At 37.9% G+C, this 24,535-nt stretch overlaps 1 protein-coding gene across 1 annotated transcript in view; it reads right to left on the bottom strand.

Annotated features, from left to right (window-relative positions):
• Nucleotides 1–6,129: 6,129 nt before the first annotated feature.
• The window catches only part of acvr2ba (activin A receptor type 2Ba), a 59,848-nt gene continuing 41,442 nt past the window's right edge, over nucleotides 6,130–24,535 (bottom strand). The window contains exons 3-11 of the mRNA XM_088642954.1: nucleotides 23,701–23,810; nucleotides 22,198–22,349; nucleotides 20,676–20,819; nucleotides 20,195–20,338; nucleotides 17,758–17,906; nucleotides 16,478–16,592; nucleotides 16,221–16,359; nucleotides 14,716–14,846; nucleotides 6,130–13,521 (exon numbers count right to left, since the gene is read on the bottom strand). Of these exons, the coding sequence (XP_088499080.1) occupies nucleotides 13,327–13,521; nucleotides 14,716–14,846; nucleotides 16,221–16,359; nucleotides 16,478–16,592; nucleotides 17,758–17,906; nucleotides 20,195–20,338; nucleotides 20,676–20,819; nucleotides 22,198–22,349; nucleotides 23,701–23,810 (1,279 nt within the window). The 3' untranslated portion in view covers nucleotides 6,130–13,326. The remainder of the gene's footprint in view (nucleotides 13,522–14,715; nucleotides 14,847–16,220; nucleotides 16,360–16,477; nucleotides 16,593–17,757; nucleotides 17,907–20,194; nucleotides 20,339–20,675; nucleotides 20,820–22,197; nucleotides 22,350–23,700; nucleotides 23,811–24,535) is intronic.

Here is a 24,535-nt window from a genome sequence, read left to right as displayed (position 1 = left end):
TCAATTACAACTCGTTTAACATAAATTATGAGTAAAGAGATAACAGAGTAGATAACACTGTCAGCTTTCTGTAGCCTTTAAGATAATTACCAATCATGGCCTCCTAATAGTCCCCATCTACAGTGCCTTGCGAAAGTATTCGGCCCCCTTGAACTTTTCAACCTTTTGCCACATTTCAGGCTTCAAACATAAAGATATAAATTTTTTATTTTATGTGAAGAATCACCAACAAGTGGGACACAATTGTGAAGTGGAACGAAATCTATTGGATTTTTGAAACTTTTTTAACTAATAAAAAAATGAAAAGTGGGGCGTGCAAAATTAATCGGCCCCTTTACTTTCAGTGCAGCAAACTCACTCCAGAAGTTCAGCGAGGATCTCTGAATGATCCAATGTTGTCCTAAATGACTGATGGTGATAAATAGAATCCACCTGTGTGTAATCAAGTCTCTGTATAAATGCACCTGCTCTGTGATAGTCTCAAGGTTCTGTTGAAAGTGCAGAGAGCATCATGAAGAGCAAGGAACACACCAGGCAGGTCCGTAATACTGTTGTGGAGAAGTTTAAAGCCGGATTTGGATACAAAAAGATTTCCCAAGCTTCAAACATCCCAAGGAGCACTGTGCAAGCGATCATCTTGAAATGGAAGGAGTATCAGACCACTGCAAATCTACCAAGACCTGGCCGTCCCTCTAAACTTTCAGCTCAGACAAGGAGAAGACTGATCAGAGATGCAGCCAAGAGGCCCATGATCATTCTGGATGAACTGCAGAGAACTACAGCTGAGGTGGGAGAGTCTGTCCATAGGACAACAATCAGTCTTACACTGCACAAATCTGGCCTTTATGGAAGAGTGGCAAGAAGAAAGCCATTTCTAAAGATATCCATAAAAAGTCTCGTCTAAAGTTTGCCACAAGCCACCTGGGAGACACCCCAAACATGTGGAAGAAGGTGCTCTGCTCAGATGAAACCAAAATCGAACTTTTTGGCCACAATGCAAAACGATATGTTTGGCGTAAAAGCAACACAGCTCATCACCCTCAACACACCATCCCCACTGTCAAACATGGTGGTGGCAGCATCATGGTTTGGGCCTGCTTTTCTTCAGCAGGGACAGGGAAGATGGTTAAAATTGAGGGGAAGATGGATGCAGCCAAATACAGGACCATTCTGGATGAAAACCTGTTGGAGTCTGCAAAAGACCTGAAACTGGGACGGAGATTTATCTTCCAACAAGACAATGATCCCAAACATACAGCAAAATCTACAAAGGAATGGTTCACAAATAAACGTATCCAGGTGTTTGAATGGCCAAGTCAAAGTCCAGACCTGAATCCAATCGAGAATCTGTGGGAAGAGCTGAAAACTGCTGTTCACAAACGCTCTCCACCCAACCTCACTGAGCTCGAGCTGTTTTGCAAGGAAGAATGGGCAAGAATTTCAGTCTCTCGATGTGCAAAACTGATAGAGACATACCCCAAGCGACTTGCAGCTGTAATCGCAGCAAAAGGTGGCTCTACAAAGTATTATCGCAAGGGGGCCGAATAATTTTGCACGCCCCACTTTTCATTTTTTTATTAGTTAAAAAAGTTTCAAAAATCCAATAGATTTCGTTCCACTTCACAAATGTGTCCCACTTGTTGGTGATTCTTCACATAAAATAAAAAATTTATATCTTTATGTTTGAAGCCTGAAATGTGGCAAAAGGTTGAAAAGTTCAAGGGGGCCGAATACTTTCGCAAGGCACTGTATATGAATTGGCTTCATTACTCTGCTCTCCTCCCCACTGATAGCTGATGTGTGGTGAGCGTTCTGGTGCACTATGGCTGCTGTCGCATCATCCAGGTGGATGTTGCACATTGGTGGTGTTGGAGGGAAGTCCCCATTACCTGTAAAGTGCTTTGAGTGGAGTGTCCAGAAAAGCCCTATATAAGTGTAAGCCATTATTATTAATTATTAATCTACCAGGGCTTAATGATGCCGTTTCCAAGCATACAAAATTGAAACAAAGGCTTGTGTGAACTACCCATTGAGTCCTTGCTCATATGACTGGGAATGCCAAGTCAAGAAAAGAAAGTCTAGGTAGAAATTGCATGTAATTTTGAAATAAAAAAAAACAGTGCACACCTCTTCTTCACTTAAAAACAGTTTAATACCATATCTTAAAAACACTATATCCTGGTGTTAGTCCCTCCTGGGTATGGTTTGTTTGACCTTCCACGTCTTTCAGGCAGAGGCGGGGGGCATTATTGTTATTTACAACGGTTTTTACAATCTAAGTCCTATTACTGTACTTCCTCCCTCTTCTTTTGAGTGCCTTGTTTTAAACGTTTCTATTCCCAGTCTACTATTATTGCCACAGTTTATAGACCACCCAAACCCAGTGAAGCCTTCTTAGGTGGGTTTGCTGATTTTCTCTCATTTTTATGCCTTAAGTTTAAAATAATCTTTATTCTAGTGGGCTTTAATATACACATCAATTCAAGGTCTTCCAGTCTAGCTAAAGACTTCTTTTCTCTATTGGGATGTTTTGATTACTCAGTTTGTTTGTAACCCTACACATAACAAAGGACACACCTTAGATTTAATTATGCAAATTACTCTTTTGTCTCCCACTGCTCTCCCCTTGATCTTGGGCCCTCTGACCACTTAGCTATTCTTTTCAATTTGGAATTACCTGTTTCTAACACGTCCCCCCCACACTCTGTAAATTTCAGCAACTGGCGATCAATTGATCACCCAAGGTTTGCAAATTCTGTTCTGCGCTCCTTATTTTGTTTCTCTTCCTCTGACCCTCTAGAGGACAAAATACAGTTACTTGACAGTGCTCTTTTATCTACCCTTGACACCTTTGCCCCTTTAAAAACTCAAACCATCTCCTTCTCTCGCCCTGCACCCTGGTACAACAACTATCTGCGATCCATGAAGGCAGCCTCCCGCAAACTTGAGTGTAGGCGGCGTCTTTCTGGCTTATGTACATTATCAGGCTTGAAGAGATTACTTGTCTGAATATAAGGTTACTATAGAGTCTGCTAGATCCACCTACTTCTCTCACATCATTGAAAATCGCCAAAACAACCCCAGACATCTTTTCTTTACCATCAACAGACTGCTCAAGCCAATCTGCCCCACCACATTACCTGCCTCATTGCAACTTTGCAACACATTCTTATATTTCTTTAGTTCTAAGATCAACAACATACGGCATCACATTCTCTCCACTACGCATATCATTTCCATACCTCCTCCCTCCTCATCCAACTTCTCTGGTTCCCTTCTCTCCAGCTTCTCTCTTCTTGACTCAGCATCCCTTAATAAACTAGTTACACGCATGAAACCCACCACATTTATTTTAGTTCCCATTCCCACCACTATATTTCAGTCCTGTTTCTCTTCTCTCTGTCCCATTGTCCTCAATATTATACATGAATCCATGAGCACTGGCATTGTACCAACGGTCCTCAAAACTGCTGCCATTACCCCCGTGCCAAAAAAGCTTAGCATGGCTTTCAACAACCTTAACAATTTTCGCCCCATCTCCAACTTACCCTTTCTTGCAAAAATTCTAGAACGTGCTGTCACACTTCAGTTACATAACCACCTCATGACAAACAACCTTTTCGAACCCCTCCAATCTGGCTTCTGTCAACTTCACAGCACAGAAACTGCCCTGGTCAAAGTCACTAACAATCTTTTTATAGCTTCTGATTCTGGTTCTCTTTCTATACTCACCCTTCTTGATCTCAGTGCTGCTTTTGACACTGTTGACCATGACATCTTACTATCTCATCTTGAGACTGTGTTTGGAGTTTCTGACACTGCTCTCAAATGGTTCAAATCTTACCTCACTGATCGCTGTCACTTTGTCTCTCTTAATGGGTATAGGCCTGAAATTGGTCTTGTTAAATCTGGTGTTCCTCAGGGCTCAATACTGGGCCCCTTGCTTTTCAGCATTTACATGTTTCCACTTGGTCAGCTTTTAAGATCACATGGCCTCAGCTATCATTTCTACGCTGACAATACTCAAATATACATCCGTACCAAACCTGACACTGATGTGGCCGTCTCTATTCTATCTAATTGCATCTCTGACATAAAAATTTGGATGACTCAAAATTTCCTTCATCTTAACTGTGACAAGACTGAAGTCATGCTTATTGGCACCCCCCATCAACTTCGTAAAGCCAGTCCTGTAACCCTATCTGTAGATGGTTCTGTACTTGAGCTTCAATCTAAATTGAAAAACCTTGGGGTTATATTCAATTCTGGCTTAACATTTGACACACATGTGCAGCATATTGTCAAAACATCTTTTTTTCACCTCAGAAATATCGCTAGACTACGCCCTATGCTATCACTAACTGTGGCTGAAAAGCTGATCAACACATTTGTGTTCTCTTGAATTGACTACTGTAATGCTCTACTTGCTGGGGCATCTAAATCTACTTTGAACAAACTGCAATATGTCCAAAATTAAGCAGCCAGAATCCTGACCAGGTCTAGTGCAAATGATAACATTACTCCTATCCTGGAGTCCTTGCACTGGCTTCCTGTCAAATTCCGTGTAGACTTTAATTCCTCATGCTCACCTATAAGGCTCTGCATGGCTTGGCACCTCAGTACCTGTGTGAACTATTATCGCCCTATTCCCCACCTCGCAACCTTCGCTCTTCTAATTCTGGTCTCCTTAATGTCCCCCTAGCCCATCTGCATTGTATGAGTGACAGGGCCTTCTCCTGTTATGCCCCCAAGCTCCCCAAGGATATCAGAGAGTCACCTTCTCTAAACTCCTTCGAATCCAGACTCAAAACCTTCTTCTTTAGAAAAGCCTTTACTTAACTGGTTCCATTCTTCACCCTTCCGCTTTTCTTAGTACCACCATCCACAGTCTCTTCTTTATATTGTAATTGTGTTTTATCTTGTGTATTCTTTTTATTTATTGTCGTCATTCTGTAAAGCACTTTGAGAAGCCACCTTTAAAGGCGCTATATAAAATAACGTTTATTGCAAAAGTATTCAATCCTTTCCAAAGATGCCCCATTTTGTTGAATTACTAGTGACATATACTTTTTAAATGACTTCAGTCAAAACTTGAATGCTCAATCTGAGCACATTTATGGAGGAAAAGTTAAATGCCAGAGAAGCCTGCAGACAAAAATTAGAAAAACAAGTGTTGGTTGCATTTATCCCCCCCAGTCAATACGAGATGGAAGCTCTTTTTAAGTTGCAGGATAGTGTCATGTCCACCCATTCTTATTTACAAATCTGTTCAAGCTCTGTCAAGTTCTGCTGCAAGGTGAATTTGAGGCATAATTCTAGGCCTTTGACACGCAGACAGGCTTTCCTATAGTTTTTGCCTACGACTTTGGTCTATCCATTTCCCCCACAAATCTGACAAACCAAGTCCCCACTGATGAAAAGTGCCCCACAAAACAATGCCGCCACCACCATGTTTGAGTGCAGGCGTAGTGTTAACTGAGTGATGCACAGTGTTAGGCTTACGCCAGACACGTTGCATTTAGACACATAAGCTTGAGTTTTATCTTTCAGTAGTTTGGAAAGGTCCCTGGCCTTCGTGCTCGAATCTTTATGTGAAATTACTGACTGATGGGCCATACATAGATGCATTTACTCCGAAGTGAAGCAAATCACTATTTTACACTGAGGCCTTTGAACTAATCATCTGACTTGTCAAAGCAATTTTGTGCTCCTGTTCTAATTTAAGCTCGTCATAGTATGGAGGGTGAATACTCTGTAATCAGTTATGTAATTTTATTTCTTGTTTTATCCCTGCATTTTTTAGTGACATGCAGCTTATTTCATGTATAAAAATGCAGATTGGGCATTCACATTGATTAAAAATATTCAGTTTAAAAAGTGCATAATTCAACAAAACCAGACATTGGGAGTAGAAATTACTTTTATAAGGCACTAACTACGGAATACTTGGTCGAGGAAAATTAAATGCAACGGTCATTTTGGTTAACTATTCGCAGTATAAGAATTTGCACGAGTGCCTATTTGCAGTTGACCCATCTAAATAATCTTAATTAAAAAAAGATGCACCCTCAAGAATTTCTAAAATTGGAAGTGTTTTTCATTTGTTTTGGAATAACAGACACCAGCGTGAATGGTTTATCAGTATTTTATTTTCATATACAAAAAGATAAACTTGAAATAATCCTTTCTAGTATTTTTTCTCTACATGTTGGGGTGTAGTTGCTTCACACAGGGCAAATACTACATTCATACTGGTTTATTCTGGCACCCAGTGTCGAGAGCTGAAACAACAACACCCCAAAACTAGGCAAATCTAAGTCAAACTCCTGATACTCAGTTCTAAAATTACCACAGTAAAAATGAACAATAATCCACTGCAAATTAATGAACTATGTTACAATGATCGTTCAAAAAAGTCCTCATTTCATTACGGCGATACAACTGATGTTTTTTTCCAGGGCATTTCATATATATATATAAAACTTAACATACTTCCATCCAAAAAAAGGGGATACAGCAACAAGTTTAATTCTCTGTATACATTTGTCGTCTTTTACAGGATACTTTTTAGTATAATTGTTAAAATCAGTAGTACAAGCCATTTCTGATCTACATTTTTAGCTACAATAGTGAAATATAACCTACAACATTTACATTTCACATATCCTGGTAAAGAAACAGCACTTGAGTGACCCCTTGACAAAGAACTCTCTTCTCTTCACCCCTACACAGATCCCCCTTTACTAACTCCTCAGCAGTTTATTTGGGAATCCCAGAGACTTGGGTGGATACATACCCTGCAAATGATGGAAACACACTTTCAAGTTTGCAATTGATATTATAGAAACTACGGCTATTGGTTTGAAAAACTGTCAAGTATTAGAAAAGGCCTTCCTAAATTCAGTCCACTAAAAAAGTTGAGTTTTCCCAAACACTACAGTTCAGACAACGTAGTGCTGACATCAGTTAAGAGCAAACGAAATGGTATTGTGCAAGTGTTATGTTGTGTTAGAGCAAAGCAGAAAGCAAGATGTCAGTAACTGCTCCTTAAAGATGAAGAATCTTTGACATTTCAAGAGCCATTAGCGTTCATATTCAAACTTTTTCAACTAGGGGAAATGTTAATACTTTTTTGACCAAAAACTGTAAATAACCTAGTCAGCCCTACCTGAAGTTCAATACTTACAGTAAACACTGATAACTTAGGAACATGTGGTAATGATTTTGATGTAGAAATGTGTCCCAAGACAGAACTTTCCACAGCTCCTCCAAAATTTTTTCCGAACTGTTTTATTTTAAGGTAAACTTACTGGCATAAATATTTGTAAGACTTAATTTTAGAAATTATCACCATTAAATATTAAATACTGAAAATAATGAAACTGTGTAGTTAGCCATCATTTTTTGCTGTTGACATTAAATTATTAAACTTTCCTGAAAAAATAAGTCTTCTACAGTGCTTTAACAAATTAATTCTATAGATATTCAATGGGGGACAATTTAGAGATGCCAATTAACCTAGACTGCATGTATTTTGACTGTGGAAGCTGGAACACAGAAAGCCCACACAGCTACAAGGAGAACATACAAACCCCACACAAAATATTCACCCACATGGAATCAGACCTACAACCCAAGAGGTGGATCCGCTGCCTGCGATTTTCAACTTTTCTCAAATATTTTCAGAGATTAAAAAGACAGCGGATAACTTTACTGTGCTTTCCATCCACTTGAGAAACCTTGCTATGTACTGACTCCTAGAAGTTGACCCATTCTTTACTTCAAATCTCCTACCAATTGCACAAATTGTTACAAGCGTTTTCATTTTTTTTGCAAAAATTACATGTGTGAACAATGTTATTCATTGTTCATATATTGTTCATATATTTTTTTATAGTTTTATGGATTGGAAAGCCAATGCTAAATGAAAACTTCACAGAAATGTACAACACAGAAAACTACTTAACAAATCCTCATTGTTATGGCTCAAGTAACAAAGTTGGGGACACCAGTATTTAAGAAGGTCATCTACATCACATATGAAAAAAATTAAAGTAGAAAGGAAGCACTCTTGAATATTTACAGCACAATACCATTTCTCAGCTCAATTTCAAAGGTGTGAATCTAAAAAGAGGAAGGTTTCACAATTGGCAAGGGGGCCGTTACACGTTACACTGGTACAAAGAGGTTTCCTGTTTGTGTTTTATAGTATACATTATGTGATATCAAGGAGTATCCAGCTAGCAACACTGTTTCACATGAGGTTTGAGGTAATTGGTTCCTGAAATACCTGGATCTCTGACTGCATCCAGAATTTACAGCTGGCCATATTTTATGAACTTTTTGTCAGGTACTACAACAAAAAAAAAAAGGCTCACAGCAGTTGCTTTTACTTGTTTGAGGGAAAAAAGGCACAACATCAAAACACACCTTCATTTCTGCAAGATGGCCAAGTCTTTGTTCTCTGTATTTCAAATATTAATGCCACTGACACCCATACGCATTCTGATCTCCAGGACAGACTTTGTGACTTTTCCGTCATCATTTAATCAGGAATACACCAAGGTCAGCCTTTAGAATCTGTTGGATAACTACATTAAAGCTAATACAATCGATTTGGAAAAAATCTGAAGTGATATTTTTGAAAAATATACGAGATTTTCTAAACATCTACCCTGGTCTTATTTTATTGAGTAACTCAGAAAAAGGGAGCTAAAAACACTCCAGAAATTTCTCTGCCCACTCAAGAACCATTTGAAAACTTCTCCTCAACATGGCACCTTATATTTTTATACATTTATTTTCAAAAAGTAAATAATTTAAAGAATTCCACAAGCTGGGAAAAAAAATAAACCTCATGTAAAATGTAATGTTCTACAGAGCTCTGTACAACTATTGCATATTTTTGCAGATTTGCACAAACAGGAATTTTATTCAACATAATACTGATCACAAGGCTTTGAAGTTAAACATGATTCCATCCCACGTCAAAACTTACTTCACTTATGACCTTTATAAAAATCATTCTAGAAGGTTATGCTACAATGTAAAAGCCAAAGAACCGTTTGAAGTTCCATGGTGAAATTCAATACTAAACAGCACCCCAAAAATCCACCCCCCCACACATTTCAAATTCAAAGCCTATTCTAATTCCAACAATCAACACTGAGTTTATTCTGACTTGATATATGTAAAATACTCTATTGGCTATTTTATAGTTTACGGAATAAAAACAAACTTCTACAAAATTAAAATTTTATAATTACAATCCTCCATTTAAAAAAAAATGGAGAAAACTTGCCTTTATGGGAGAGTGAACAAATACCTGTCCTTCCCGTAAAAAAAAGCAATGTAGTGTGTGGTACATCATTTTATCACAGGCTTTTAAATATTTTGAGACTGCTCTTTTCATAAGGTCCAAAAAAACAGCATGATGCTGGATTTACACATAGCAACACAAGGCTAAACCTGATCTTACTATTTCCTGTACCAAATATTTCTAGACATGATCAGAGCAGTCAGAAGCTTACATTCTTAACTGCCCAATAAAACTTCAATTTGGTTTTTTTCAGAGATTGTCTAAAGTCAAAATTCTCATGTGCCTGAAAAAACAATTAGAAAAGCCAGAATGTTGATCTAGCCATCCCTTACATTAAAAACAGACACAATGAAGAATATCCTACTCTACTAAAAAAATAAAACTTTGGTTATTTTCTAAGTAGTCAAATGCTTGCTTAAAATTAGAAGCATTACTGAAATACTTAACTAGGTTAAATTTTTCAAGGTATTTCACAATATGACAGTTACACATTTTATACTTGATAAACTTCACCTTAATACTTAAGTAAAATTAAAAATGCTTAAAAAAACGTCAGCAAAACCCCACTGTTCTGACAATCATTTACAACAAATCATTTTTCATTAACTGGATCTAGTGTATTTCAAAGACCTATGGACTTTTTGTAGGACTTCCAAACCTTAAGTCTAAAACAGCACAGCGTATTGTGGTCTTTATTAACAATTTGGTTGATTGCTTTAGGGCCATTTACAGTCCCCAAGAGTTCATTTTTTAAACCTGAAAACAGAAAAAAATATATGCCTTAAGGCTATTGCTGTTGATATTGCTTGCTACATAGCTTGCCAAGTCCTTTTGTATCTCGCATCGGAAATTCAAATCACAAAGCAGAACCCTCTTGATTATATCCCTGTAAAAAGTAAATGATTTTTAAAAACTTCATTTTAGCCTTCCGAGATTAAGCATGAACTTAAATTTAGAATTAATGGATAAATGAAGTTATTAATGATGTCTGAAAGAAAGAGAAAATGTCATTCAATGACAGCAGTTAAAAAGTTCTAATTTCACAGATGTATGATTAAACTCAGTTATAGGTTTCTGACTTGGTTGTCTTTATATGAAATGTTGCTTCACGAACCCAACTCACTGTTTTTAAAGTAATACTTAGCTGAAGAAATGCTGTAGATAGCACCCTTCCCATGATTCATAGACCTGACAATACATTTGCCACAGTCAAAGAGGCAGACAGCATTACAAGACTGAGCTGCTTCAGTACATTTTCTGGCAATCCATTTCGAAAGGGGCGTTCTTCTACTTTTTCAAAACATTGGTTTGAAAATTATCTACCTATTAAGCACTACTATAAACTTCAAACCTCAACTGAAAAGAGCTGTACAGATATTGCTTACCCACAACAACCCTGACTTATTAAATACTTAACAGTTACTTGTTAATGAGATGATTTTTGACAACAAAAATGAAAAAGCCCAAAGTCACAATGTGTGTACCCTTTTCATGAAAGGTATCAGAAATAATTTTCAATTCATATGATTCCAATTAAATAGATATCTGAGCAGAAAAGTAAAACCTCTAGATAAATATGGCACCATGAAAAAAACAAAGCTCATAGGAGGGAGATTTTGTTTTTGAAAAAGCAACTGCTGTATAGCCTTAGTCAGTATGTGTAGAAAACAGCTGAAACAGCACAAAAACAGGGACACTAAACCTTTTTGATCTCTATCAATTCAGCCTTGTATCATACTTTTTATAAGCTTTTTTGTTTAACGGTATAATTATATGGCTCCAGACTGAAATATGTGAAGAAATTTGTCCACCAAGTAAACAATTGCAAATTGGACAGATATAACCCCATACCTGCCTCAAATCCCATGCAAAACTTAATTCCTTTAAGTGCATTGAATGATTACATTTCTTCTTTCATTTCTGTTCTGCACTAAATCAATCCAGAAAATGTGCTTAATAGATAGTATGTACCAGAAACACTTTCCAGATGATTATTGAAATTCACCTGGAAATCTAAAAAGGTTTGTAAATGGGTAAAAAAAGGTTTGTTGTCCCTTTACATGTCAGACAAAAATGTAGAAACAGCCAGCACAGAATGAATAATGCCCAGGTACCTTGTATAGGCAGTATTCTACAACTGTATACAGTTATTTACAGGTTTTCTTTTTTGTTTATACAACATAAAATGGTAGCACTTCCTAAAAGATTTTGGAACTTTTTTTTTCAAAACTCCCTTGTCATAAAAGCCAACTTACATTAAAATATACTTACTACAAGACAACACAACTAACAAAATATATAATAAAACTGATACACGTAGAAAAATCTGAGGTATTTCTGGTTTGAGGTGGTCTGTGGTCATGAACTTTATAGTTTTGTTTTTTTTTTAATTTTGTTTTTACCTCGGAAGCCACGTGGTTTCTGTTTATGTGTGTTTGCATGTGTATGCTGTTATCTTCAGAATGTTGCACATTTTGCAAAAAATAATAAAATAATATATATATAAATTCATCTTTGAGTTGAAACAGCAGCATTAGGGACATTCACCGACTGTGTAAGTTATGGCATACTGAAATGTTTTCTATATAAAGAATATGCACCACTTTAAGACATAAGTTATCACTGTGGTTTGTGTAAGGAGAAAGTTACCACTCACAGCCTCTGTAACCTGAATGTGCAGTTGAATCTGTAGTTTGTCATCCAACCCATTTCCCCATGTGGACCTAACTTCAAAGTACGGCCTATATGTTCAGAAATCATTTTGGTCCCTGTGAGTAGAAGTTAAAATTAAGGGACCTAACAAGTCAGATGAACTGAATCCTCTCTCCTAATACCTCTGTAAATGAAAATACAGGCTGATCCAAGGACTGAGTCTGGTCTTGAAACTCCTCAAAACAGGTCCTTAACTCTTGCTGTCCCAAATATACACTGTTTAAATAAAGAAACTTGGACACATCAACAAAATAGTTGCTTAAGCCCACAATATCTTTCTTAGACTGTATATCATGGACCTAATCAAACACATACATACACTCGCACATCAATACATAGTACATACACACACACATACTTATTCCTTCACCATGGTCTTCCATCTACTAAGGATTTGTTTGGGCAACTACCACTTTAGTCTATTAACCCCGGCTGCATTGGCCATTTTTTTAAATGATGCCTAGTGAACCCCTCCCCCCACCCAACCATCATCATCATCCCTGTCCATGAGTGGATGTTCTGGCTCTCTCCTTACGTAATTGGTTGCTGTTGACGACACCCCGCCTCAAAAGCTCTGCCCGATGAGACCGGTTACCTGAGAAGTAGTTCCGTACCTAACAAAATGTTTTGTCCAAATGCTGCAAAGCTCAAATCTCAATTTTGCCATATTCTCTTATCCTTTTTTTTCCTTTTACCCCCTCTTAAATATGCTTAACGAACCCCTCATAGACACCAGTCTCTTAAGAAACAAAGAAAAACAATTAGTCCTGTTGCCTTCCACTTTTTTTACGTGTTCTAGTGACACCCGTTAGTTCCGTAAAAGACACGTTTACCGTTATTTTGTTAAGCACTCACTTTCAGCAAAAAGAAAAATAAGTGTAAAAGAAAAAATAATCCCTCGAGGAAGGTAAATTGTATGTAACAGTCTTAAGTTTCCTCCAGGGTTTTGCAGCATTGTTATATTGTCCAAAATGGTTAGATGGTTTATTTGTCACAGACAGTCCTGTCTAAAAGACAGGAAAAAAGAAAAACTTGAGTAAAAAAATGAAATGAAACAGTTGAGGTACCTGCACCTTTTTCAGCATTCATAAGTCGGCACCTGAATGCGCTTGAGATGTCCGTTTTAGCTTTTTTCCTCTCGAAAAAATACAGTAGAGAAGTGTGCTGGTAATATTGATCCAATCAAAAATAATAATTAATAAAAAAGTCAGGATAAAATAGCAGCTGCATTCATGTTTTTTTTTCCACTGTTTTCTGAAATCCACTGAGTCTGGAAAGACAAGGGTTTGATGGACTCAGATACTGGACTCTTTGGGTGGCAAGTCCACATTGGTGACAGAGGTCACCATGGAGACCAGGCAGTCCGAGGTAGTGCCGTTTGTCAGTCTGCGAATTTGCGAGATGCGCTCCTCAACGCACCCTGCCGACAGACGGGCCTCTGCATCGTGGTCCCAGCATTCCTCTATTGTCTCGCACAGCTGTGCCAAACCCTTTAGAACAGAAGAAAATTAAATTAATCACGGCCTCTTACACCATCGGTTAGGACTCTCTTAAATCTGTTTTCACCAGTCCTTTGGAAATTTCACATTTAACTACTTTTTTATGGCTGCACTGTGAAATTCAGGCTCTCCCAAAGTTAATAAAACCAGTGTATTTTTACAGCAAATTCTCATTTTAATCATGGATATGCTGCAGCGTTTTAAAATCCAAAGTATTTACAGATCAGTCTGTAATATGCCTTAGCTGCCTTAAGTGAGCACGGCTCACCCTGCAACAGTTTTAGTTATTCTACGGTGAACATACCAGTCCATAATTAGGCACAGTTCTCTATGCTTGACATTTCACAGAATTGCCCAAGAGCTTTGCAAGGTGTGTATTTCTCTCTACCAGCTTCCAAAACCATAGCAACTTCTGCAGCAAAGTTGCTGTAACCATGAATAATACATTACAGATCACAGAGAAGAGTATGTCAACATCAGCATGCAGAATTTGCCTCACAAATTCATTCACATGATCTAATTTAGTCTTTAATAGATCGATGCTTACTAATATCCTTTGCATCTTGGCCATAAGTGATTATAGGTCTTGGATAAAAGCACCTGGCCAATGAATACATGCATATCTAAAGGCATACACTGGCCATTCAAATTACCATGAAGAATTAGGACCTTCACATGCACAGTGAGATTTCTAAGGAAATTCCCTGCCTCTGCTCCAACCCATAGGACTACTCTTACCTCCCAAAAAATAATTCATGAATTAGGGCATTTGGTTTTAATGTTTTTAAAAATGAAGATAATGGTATGAATGATTTTTTTTTGCTGGATTTCATTGCAATGCCATTTATTGGACTTCAGTTCAAAATAAAGACTTATTTTTTAATATTTTCATATTTCACTATCCATGCCACATTTTTACAGTTATGAATTTGGTGAGGCTTTAATCATAGTGCTCATCTTGGTATGGATTAGCAAATTCATTTTGTTGATTTAAAACAGCCAATACAACATTTTGTGTATTGAGTGATGAACTGAAGGAAAGGGATTATGAAATCAGTTTCTTTACAATTATTACTTATACCTCCTTTGATGTTCCTAAATTGTCCCTTGCTGTTCAAGGAACAAAAAACATCACACAGGTATGGAAACTAAGTGTCAAATCAGAAGTATAATGAGGACACTCACAGAATGTTTGAGCCAGCAGTCCTTGAAAGTGGGCCTCATCTTTTTGTGGACAACCACTTCCTGCAAATCTTCCAGGGACGGGTGTTGCCCAATCTCCTCTTCAAACGGCAACATGTACTCATCTACAGGGCCTGAAAGAAAAGAAAGACCAGTTGATGAAGCTATACTGCCAATTAGCATACAAATGCTTTTAATTCTCACAGGTGGATAATGCTGGTAGATGCTGGAGCTGAATAACGTTGGGGTGGTGTGGTGGCTCTGTGGCTAAGGATCTGCACCTGAGGTTGGAAGGTTGCCGGTTTGTATCCCGCGGCCAGCAGAGGAATCCTACTCCGTTGGGCCCCTGAGCAAGGCCCTTAACCCCAACTGCTCCAGGGGCGCCGTAAAAATGGCTGACCCTGAGCTCTGACCCCAATCCCTGTCTCTGTGTCTCATGGAAAGCAAGTTGGGGTATGTGAAAAAACAAATCCCTAATGCAAAAAATTGTGCATGGCCAATAAAGTGATCTTATCTCACAAAATCCAGAGTGAAATACTACATTAATAAAATATATGGATATGAAAATGTATCACATGTCTAAACTAGAATTTTACATTTGCAGTTAAAATCCTTTGAATATCCAAAAAACAGGAGTCAGTCTGAGTCTGTACTAGCAAGTGTATTCTGCTTTCTCAATGCAAGCTCCATTATACCTACGTGATTTTCAGAATTCAATTCCATTAGGAACGGGTTTCTCATAATAGTTTTATGCCATTCAACCTCAATTCTCAGCAAAAGCTCTTTTTTTCTGATTCGCAATTATACTTAAAAATCTATTATTTTAACACTTCCTTAGAAGACGTTAGCCTGACTTGTGTTACTTTTACTTAATGAATGTACATACAACTTGTGCTATGAATGCAGGTGTATTGTCTCTTTCAGAAAGTTTGCTATGGTTTCTGTATTTTAATGTGCAATGTTTTACAAGCACTCCAAACTACATGCACATTAGGCAATGTAATTTAAGAAGCCTTTTGTATCATTCATCCTTTGTCCTAACATTAGTGTCAATGCACAGCGGAAAAAGAAGTTCAGGAAACTACTGAAATTTAACCTTATACCTGATAAACAGACCCTTATACCATAGACCAGATGTCACCCCTTGATGACATCTGATGTGCACAGTCACAAGATGACTGAAGACGGTGGCTGAAAAGTACAGAGGACTATCAGTCCAGTTTTAAATGACCTTCACTACAGAACTGTTCAGATAAGACAGCTGGAAAATGACACAGGTGTACACCAGACAGAAAAGTCATTTTCATAGGACTGAAAGTTTCTTTCAAAGGTTTGGGTAAGCCAAAGCAGCAACTGTTAGCACCTTAGTCTCAGAGAAATAATAATCGACTTCGTGGTTCTATCTATGCATATAACAGTAGGACCCACTGAATTTAGTCATTTTCAGCACAACAACTTTTGAAGTTAAACTGAGATCAATAATTCTTTGGAAGGTCTCCATTGCTTACCATCAGCAGCTTTGCATCGCGTTACCAGTTCCCACAGCACCAGGCCCATGGCATACATATCTATCCTCAGAAAGGCATCTCGCTGGAAGTTAATGGCCCCCTCCAACACCTCAGGTGCCATGTATCTCCTCGTCCCCACCTGCATAAAAAGAGAATTTTCCAATCAATCCGCAACTATGAGCCACAATCCCCAACAAAAACTTTCAGGTAACTAGTCATGAACATCAACAAGAGTCATGTTAAGCCGTTTTTCATACCTGGCCATGTGTATCTCCTGGTGGCTTCCCAGGCTCAAATCGAACCGCAAGTCCAAAGTCTCCTATAATAGCTGTCAGGTCGTGCTTAAGCAATACATTCTTACTTTTAAAGTCCCTGCAAAGTTCCAGAAAAGAATGTAAGTTGTGAAGTAAAAGCAGAACCCATGCATCATAAGAGAAACAGTAATTTCAGTATATGATTTTTGCCAAATATGGATAGTGTATTATGCATACACTGTTCTGCTTGGTTACCAAGCAAAAATAGATTTAAGCACTAGCTAACTTTTCTGAGGAGTTAAGCATCTCCAGTTTGTAATCATTTAACCACAAAAATAATTGACGTGAAGTATATAAAGGTAAATGCATCATTTAGGTTTTTTAATAATTGTACCATGCAGTTCAAATGTGACATTCTTAACCCATTTTAAGTAAGTTCAGTAGTACAGAGAGTAAGATGTGCAAATCGGAGGCTTATAGTTTAACGGCTGGCAGCAAAGTTCAGTAAAAACAGGTCACATCACTGCTCAGCAGTCAATATGCAATGAGGACAGATACAACTACAGACTGTTGTAATGACTGAAGAGACTGGCAGAAAAGTGTGGATAAAACACTCAATTTTTACATTTTTCACAGAATTTTTCTAGTTCATAATGACATTCAATATGAAACTGCTCAGATAGGACAGTGGGAAAGTGGAACAGGTGTATATCTGGGAGAAAGGAGCACTTTTCACAACACTGAGAATTTGTCTTTCAAAAGGTCTGTTTGTCAAAAGGACAAACTGCAACACTAGCCAGAAAAACTGCACATCTTTAATGAACAGATAATTCAAAGGCATCTCCCAAAAGGTTGGGTGCAAACTGTTTAATTTTAAACTCTTATGATTCTTGGATATTCTTATACAGGTATATTAAACTCCATAATAGGGAAAAAAAACAGTACAAAGTTCTCCCACTGGAGGGCAGTGTCATCCATAAAAAATCAGTATAGAAACTTGCTTACTGAAAGTTCTGCAATCACATTATCTGCTTCATATGCACTATAACCAAATGTGAGCCCTGAAGAATCATTAAAATTGGTACATTTCTAACATCCACCTCTCAATGTGCTGCCATTAACATGATCTGTCATACAATTAATCACTTCTATATTAATCATTTTCATCTTAATTTGAAATTAATTGAAAGTCTCCCAGGTGCTTTATAGGATTATATAGAAAAAAAAAGTTTAAACCCTTGATCTGTTCTACAGCATTATGTGCAGCAGGCTGGTGATCTTACCTGTGGGCAATGGCAGGCTTGGGCCCTTCGCCCTTGTACCGAGGCACATCCTCGTGCAGATAGGCCAGGCCACGGGCCATCGTCTCCGCAATGTGACACAGCTCATTCCAGCTCACAATGTTTCCTTTCAGGTAATCAGTCAGGGAGCCCTGTGCACAGATTGAAAACAAAAACATCATGATCATTAAATAAACACAAGACATAACCTACTTTTCCTTTCCCCAGAACTTTGTGCTCTGGGGATGTTCATGTTTTTCTTGAGCATCTACTTTTCCTGAATTTATAACCTTGCCACTTCCAAGGTCAGTCCGGAAGGATTAAGCAGTCGTCTGGTGCAGAGATCTGCGATTTTATCTGGTCCAGGGCTGCCACAAAAGTGTGTTTTCTCAAGTGGAGGCAGGCCTCAGATGGAAAAGGTTTAGGTTACTAATTTGAAGGCTAACTTAGAAACTGGAACAGTGTTATTTTCATATGTTTGCAAACTCCATAGTCCCCCTCAAATACAAACATTTATAGTTCTTGACTTTCAGTATATCAGTTTAAGTCAATATATATCAACACAGTATAGGAACTATAAAAAAAAACTTGTTTGGAATGTGGTTCACACTTCTCCTATGAAAACTCTCTTCTTTAATCAGCGGTCACGATACAGTAGGCTCCCTCGGCTGTGATTTGTTAAACCCAGGCATCACTAAAACCTGCACCATAATCACCCAGCTTGCCAGGGCTCAGTTTTTTTCTTCATTTCAGAGCTTGAGTATTACCACCTCTGAGACTTCATTAGTTGTTTCTTTTCCAACAGTCACTAAGAATATCACCTTTTCCAGAGTGGTTATAGGTACCTTAAAAGCCAACTGAGAGGCAGCTTCAATTTCCTCTAGACTGTTTATGTTCTTCCTGCAAGTACATGCTGTAGCATAGTTATTTAATTAGATAAGTGCATCCGATTGATTCCCAAATCAGTCAGTAAAATAGCCAGCAATAAACTGCAATGTTAAGGTTAACAAATTCTTGGCAGTTAAATGCTAGCAAATACTAAAGAAGCACTGCAAGGAATACCTTTCAATTGTACAACCACACAAAAAGCATGTGGAATGTATACAAAAGTAGAATGCAGAAATTCAAACCTCTTCCTTTACTTTTTTCAAGTGGCGTCATTTAAATTTGTGGACAAGTAAAAAAAAAACACTGCAATGCGATTTTTCTTTAATTCCGTCGAACCCTTCCTTACATTCATTCAGCTAATCTAGCCTGTAGCTAATTGATCCAAGGATCTCATCCAGCCATTTCTTGAAGTCAGACAGGGTGTAACAACATGGCTGGATATTACACAGAATAAGCAGTGCTATCCTTCCAAAGACAAGCATTACTATTTGATCGCATACATTTCGCAGAATTAAGTTTTAACACAAAACCACATCTTTCGATATAATGATAATAAAATTTGAATTAGCTACCCACCCAAACCATTCAAACTTCTAAGACAATATTACAAGTGCCCTACATTTCTGCAGCAAGAATATGAATAAAATTGCAGCTCAGATCCTTGCAAAGAAAAAAAGAAAAAAGTAATCACATCTTTATTAGTGATTTACCAAACTAAAAAGTATTTTTTAAACCACTAGAGTGTAAATAAAATGGACTTAAACGACAAAACACTAAAATTATTTTGTATAACCTTAAGCACTTCACAATAATTACTCCTCAACACAAATTAAATGAAATCATGGCGAGGTCTATTAGCAATTAGCAAAAGAAGGGCACATGATTGAAATGTTTTTAACATTATGCCTTGCTTAAAACTTAGATACAGTGTTTCCACTTGATACCTGAAAATATCTTGATAAATTCACAATAAGCTATGCCTTACTACTCACAGTGCTTTGATTATATGAAAGGAAAACCATCAGCTGGCATGTTCCCTTTAACATCAGGTTAGTCTCTTCTTCCCATCTGGCATTTTTGTGTCTTTTTACTTTAGTGCAGCACCTGACTTACACTTGTGATCTAACTGTGAAATTCCAGGAAAGAGGAGGCGAGGTGTAGCCTCATTTTAATTTTTTTCTAGCAATTTTACTGTGCCATCCAATTGTATTCTTCTGGGATTTTCAGCATTAATTAAGTAGTGCCCTGGGTATATAAAAATTATAATTATATATAAAAATTTTGGGAAAGGCCACGCTTGAAAAACTCATTTTTGGCGACCTCACAGCTAGACTGTCAAAAGTTATAAAAGTTGCTTTAAGCATATGCTACAACTCATTAAATCGAAAAAAACACTGGAAAAAATCCCATTTCTTAAGCTTCCTTTACCTTGGCAAAGATAAATGCTTCACAGTCTTAATGTCCTTTATTATGCAGTGTTTCTCTTTCACAGATGAGAATGTCTCCACAGTCACTTGCCAGAGAACAGATAGTGAAAGAACACATTCTTTACCTTTTCGTGAAACTCTGTGATCAGCCACAGCTCCATCTCCAGGTTGGTACCTCGTTTCTCTGCTGCAATGTAGCGCAGCAGATTCTCATGCTTCATTCCAGGAGTTATGAAGATGTCACGCTCATTCTGCCAGGACTGCTTATCCTTTAGAAAAAGGAGGAATTTCTGGTCACTTTTTAGGATTTCATGACCGTGGCTCTTTCACATGTGCTCCCCCCCCCCCAAAAAAAAGTTTAATGCTCGATTAAAAATGATGTTTTCCTAACATTTCTTAAAAGTACTACTCCATATTAAAACCATTCCCAAATTCTACAATCTAATTTCACAATGGAAAACAAATAGCACAGACAGTAAAACTCTGAAAAACTGTCAAAAAAATGAACTTTAAAAAAAATCTGAAACACCTCAAACAGCCATTATTTAATTCATGTCCTAAACATTAATACATGAGCTAAGTAAATAATGTTACTAAATTACTTACTTGAATTGGAAATATCTTCACCGCTACATATTCATTCATTAACTGTGCCTTCCAGACACAGCCAAAGCGCCCCCTAGCTTTAATTTCCAGTAACTGTAGTGGTTTGAGGCCTACAAGAGGTGAAGGCGGAGGGGGACCAGGATCCTGGTAAGTAAAACAGGGAAAGGAGACTTATAGACTCACACAGATATAAGCATAGGCATTAGAAGTCTCAGTATTCGCTGAACAGAAGCTGGACAACTCCCTGACTTGCAATGATACTACCATACAGGCCCTGGCACAATCTGGTTTTACTCTCTGTTAAACAATAAGCACTTTGTCAGCTACCTTAACTCCATCAAAGATGTTTAATGCTTTTGTCTTTCCAAATATTCAGGACACCTGATAAGACATTAGTTTATCAGTCCTTACGGTTTTCATAAGCAATGCAAGAAAATATTCATACAAATTAGGCCACAGCAAAAAGAAATCTCCAGAGATTTCAAGACGTCAAGACAGAACGTGGTATCAGGATAGCCTTGAAGTAAAATCAACAGTCGCTGGTAAAGCTGCTGAAAGCAAGAAAAACAATATACATTTACAAATGTCAGCAGCCATATCACCCTGCAACTCACAACTGGCAACCCACTGAAGCTAAGCAGGTGTGAGCCTGGTCAGTACCTGGATGGAGACCTCCTGGGAAAAACTAAGGTTGCTGCTGGAAGAGGTGTTAGTGGGGCCAGCAGGGGGCGCTCACCCTGTGGTCTATGTGGGTCCTAATGCCCCAGTATAGTGACGGGAACACTATACTGTAAACAGGCGCCGTCCTTCAGATGAGACGTTAAACCGAGGTCCTGACTCTCTGTGGTAATTAAAAATCCCAGGGTGTTTCTCGAAAAGAGTAGGGGTGTAACCCCGGCGTCCTGGATAATCCCATTGGGATTTCCCATTATCAATCATGGCCTCCTAATAATCCCCCTCTATGAATTGGCTACTTTACTCTGCTCTCCTCCCCACTAATAGCTGATGTGTGGTGAGCGTTATGGCATCCAGGTGGATGCTGCACATTGGTGGTGGTGGAGGAGAGTCCCCATTACCTGTAAAGCGCTTTGAGTGGAGTGTCCAGAAAAGCGCTATATAAGTGTAAGCAATTATTATTATTATTATTATTATTATTATTATTATTATTATTATTATTATTATTACGTTACTATTGTCATGAGAGACACTGTAAAAAAATATTCTAATCCAGGAGATTGTTAGTGGAAACATTTGTCAAGATCATATCCCTAAGCCGAGAATTAAAAGTAAACCCAGGCAAAGATAACAGAGGCGCACAAGCCCGATTCCTTCCCAGAAATATTTCTGGCTGCGCTGATGGTTTGGCGGTGGTGTTGCAGGGCTTGCGAAGATGGATTCAGGCAGCCACGAAAGAGATGATCACAAATCCGAGAATGAGAAGAGATGGCCGCCAACCAAATGATGATTAAAGTTTGCATGCTCACAGATATGTTCTGGGGAAACGTCTCATCCCTTTACTCACCTCATTGATGTCGACGTGGCCATATGGAGGTTTGCGGTGACGGTACATCCAGAAGGCAAGCAGCATGGCCATGGACAGGACAGTAATGGGAAGCAGCGAGTACACCAGGATGTTGATTAATGAAGGTGTCGGAGGAGGGGGCTCAATGTTGACTGCAACATGCACACATACAAAAATCAAAAATCACCTTGCGCTCAGTACAGTCGGAAAACAAAAGGCAGAAGCAGCTTCCTTATGAAAGTACAGATCAATATTTCAGCAGAAAATGCAACAAAAGGGCAACTAAACTGCTTAAGGGGCACCTGATCCCAAAACGAAACACACATGTTGTACAAATACAGCATTAAAAAAAACTAATGGTCAAAACTAATGAGCACTGCTTCAAGCCATAAGTAAGAGAAGTGTTTTTGCCTAGGTCTAGGAATATAATAGATTATAATATAATCTTATAATAGAAGAATATAATTACCCCTGTTGCACACATTTGAAAAAAAAATAAATTGTGGTATTCAACTAAAATGACTTGCTAAAGAAAAACATTTTTCGTCTTAAACACTATAAGTGGACAAACTCTATGGACGTGAATTTAAAAATAAGAACAGAAGGCACTTTTATTTTTTACCTAAAGAGTTGTAGGAATATGAAACAAGCTTCCTCACCCATGTTGTTGTAGCCTATATCCTAGCTTATTCTAAGAGCTAGCTGAATGACATCCTGGGATCAATCAGCTACTAACAAACTAACTAAATATGCTAAATAGTTGTAACCTTTCGTATCTCTATTTCATACTGGGGACTGACTTTGAAAAATTAACAGCAGATAAGTGTTTGCTGAATACCTGTAAAGGTATTTAAAGAAGAGGATGAAATCTATTAACATCATTAAACCCCATCTGTAAAAGAGCTCTGCAGATGCAGGCCCAGCTTGACATAGATGTTGCAGATGGATCTTGCACAGGTCTCTGGCTACGCATCATAAATAACGCAATGATACTTAAAAAAGCAACAATGTGGAGAAATTAATGAACGAGTTTAATATTAAACTGACCTTAATAGAGATCAATGCTGATAAAAGACAGGAAATATTTCGCTTACTTCCTGCAGTAAGGTATTAGATGCTATTCAAGCTCTGACTGGAAAGGCAAAATTCCGCCTTTCTAATCAAACACTGCCTATGTTCGTTTATTATGCAAAGCATCTGAAGTCACGTCTCATTGTGTGCAAAGATGGGCAGAAACATTTTACTGCAGTTAGATTTAAATTTCAACAAACATCCAATTCAATTTAAATTAGATTTACTGGCATCTGTTCTACTAGTATTAAAAATACACTACATTTGTTACCACGAATTGTAACAGCTTTAAAATCCTATAGCAACAGCATGCTAAATATAGCAGACTAGCAATTTGTTGGATTTTGCACAATAATACCATTCACGGAACAGTGCAGCTTTAAATACGTGTCTAACAGATATTTATTAAATGGTTAAAAAATAAATTCTCACCACTTGGTGTAGTCACACCAGGTAAATGGGTAAATTTTTCATTGCAGTAGTTTCCCTCGCAGCAGCAGAAAAAGACTTGGGGGTTTTCCTCTGTGGCTACACACTCTTGTCTGTCAGGGTACAAAAACACGTCAAACAACTGATACAGCTTTGAGTGAAACATACCAAGCCTGCACAGAATGACAGGTGATGGAGAAACTAAGCGTTAGAGTTTTGACACCTAGCTTTCTGTATTGACAAGTGACTGCAAAATTCTACAGCAGCTCGCCATGAGACGGCATTTTTGAATTGGATACAATGGCTTTTTTGGGCTTATTCTGATCCTGAGTACAGAATGCCTCTGTATGAAAAGTCACAAAATCTACAGGAGCATTTGCTCCTTGCATAGGAGCCTGCAGTCACTTTAAGACTGATTCGTGCCAGTTTAAGAAAATGAACCATAATCCATAATGGACCAACCAGTTTTAAAAAAAGTTAATTTTGAATATGCAAAACCATTTTCTGAATTACAAATGCACTGCGAGCAATTGTAAATCCATTACCTCTGCTACAGTCATAGTGATTAAAATAACCACTTATACTTTAACACCATTTGTCTTTGATGTCAAATAATGCAGGATTTCTTCCAATGACACCTCAAATAGAAGTCTCTATGTGAAATACAGGTCACGTTCTCTAAACTGGAAAGATCCTGCTAAAATCCAGTTTGTACTACCTGGCTGCTATGACCAGGAAACTTCAGTGGCAATACAAAATTGGTCATGTGCTGCAGGGAAAACGTGGAAAGAATCCAGCTAGGAAATTCTTAAAATTGTTCTACAGAATTGCTCTGCAG

The sequence above is a fragment of the Lepisosteus platostomus genome, chromosome 8 (genome assembly GCF_059453375.1).
Source record: "Lepisosteus platostomus isolate fLepPlt1 chromosome 8, fLepPlt1.hap1, whole genome shotgun sequence".
Classification (NCBI taxonomy): domain Eukaryota; kingdom Metazoa; phylum Chordata; class Actinopteri; order Semionotiformes; family Lepisosteidae; genus Lepisosteus; species Lepisosteus platostomus.
This window is presented reverse-complemented; position numbering and strand designations above follow the sequence as displayed.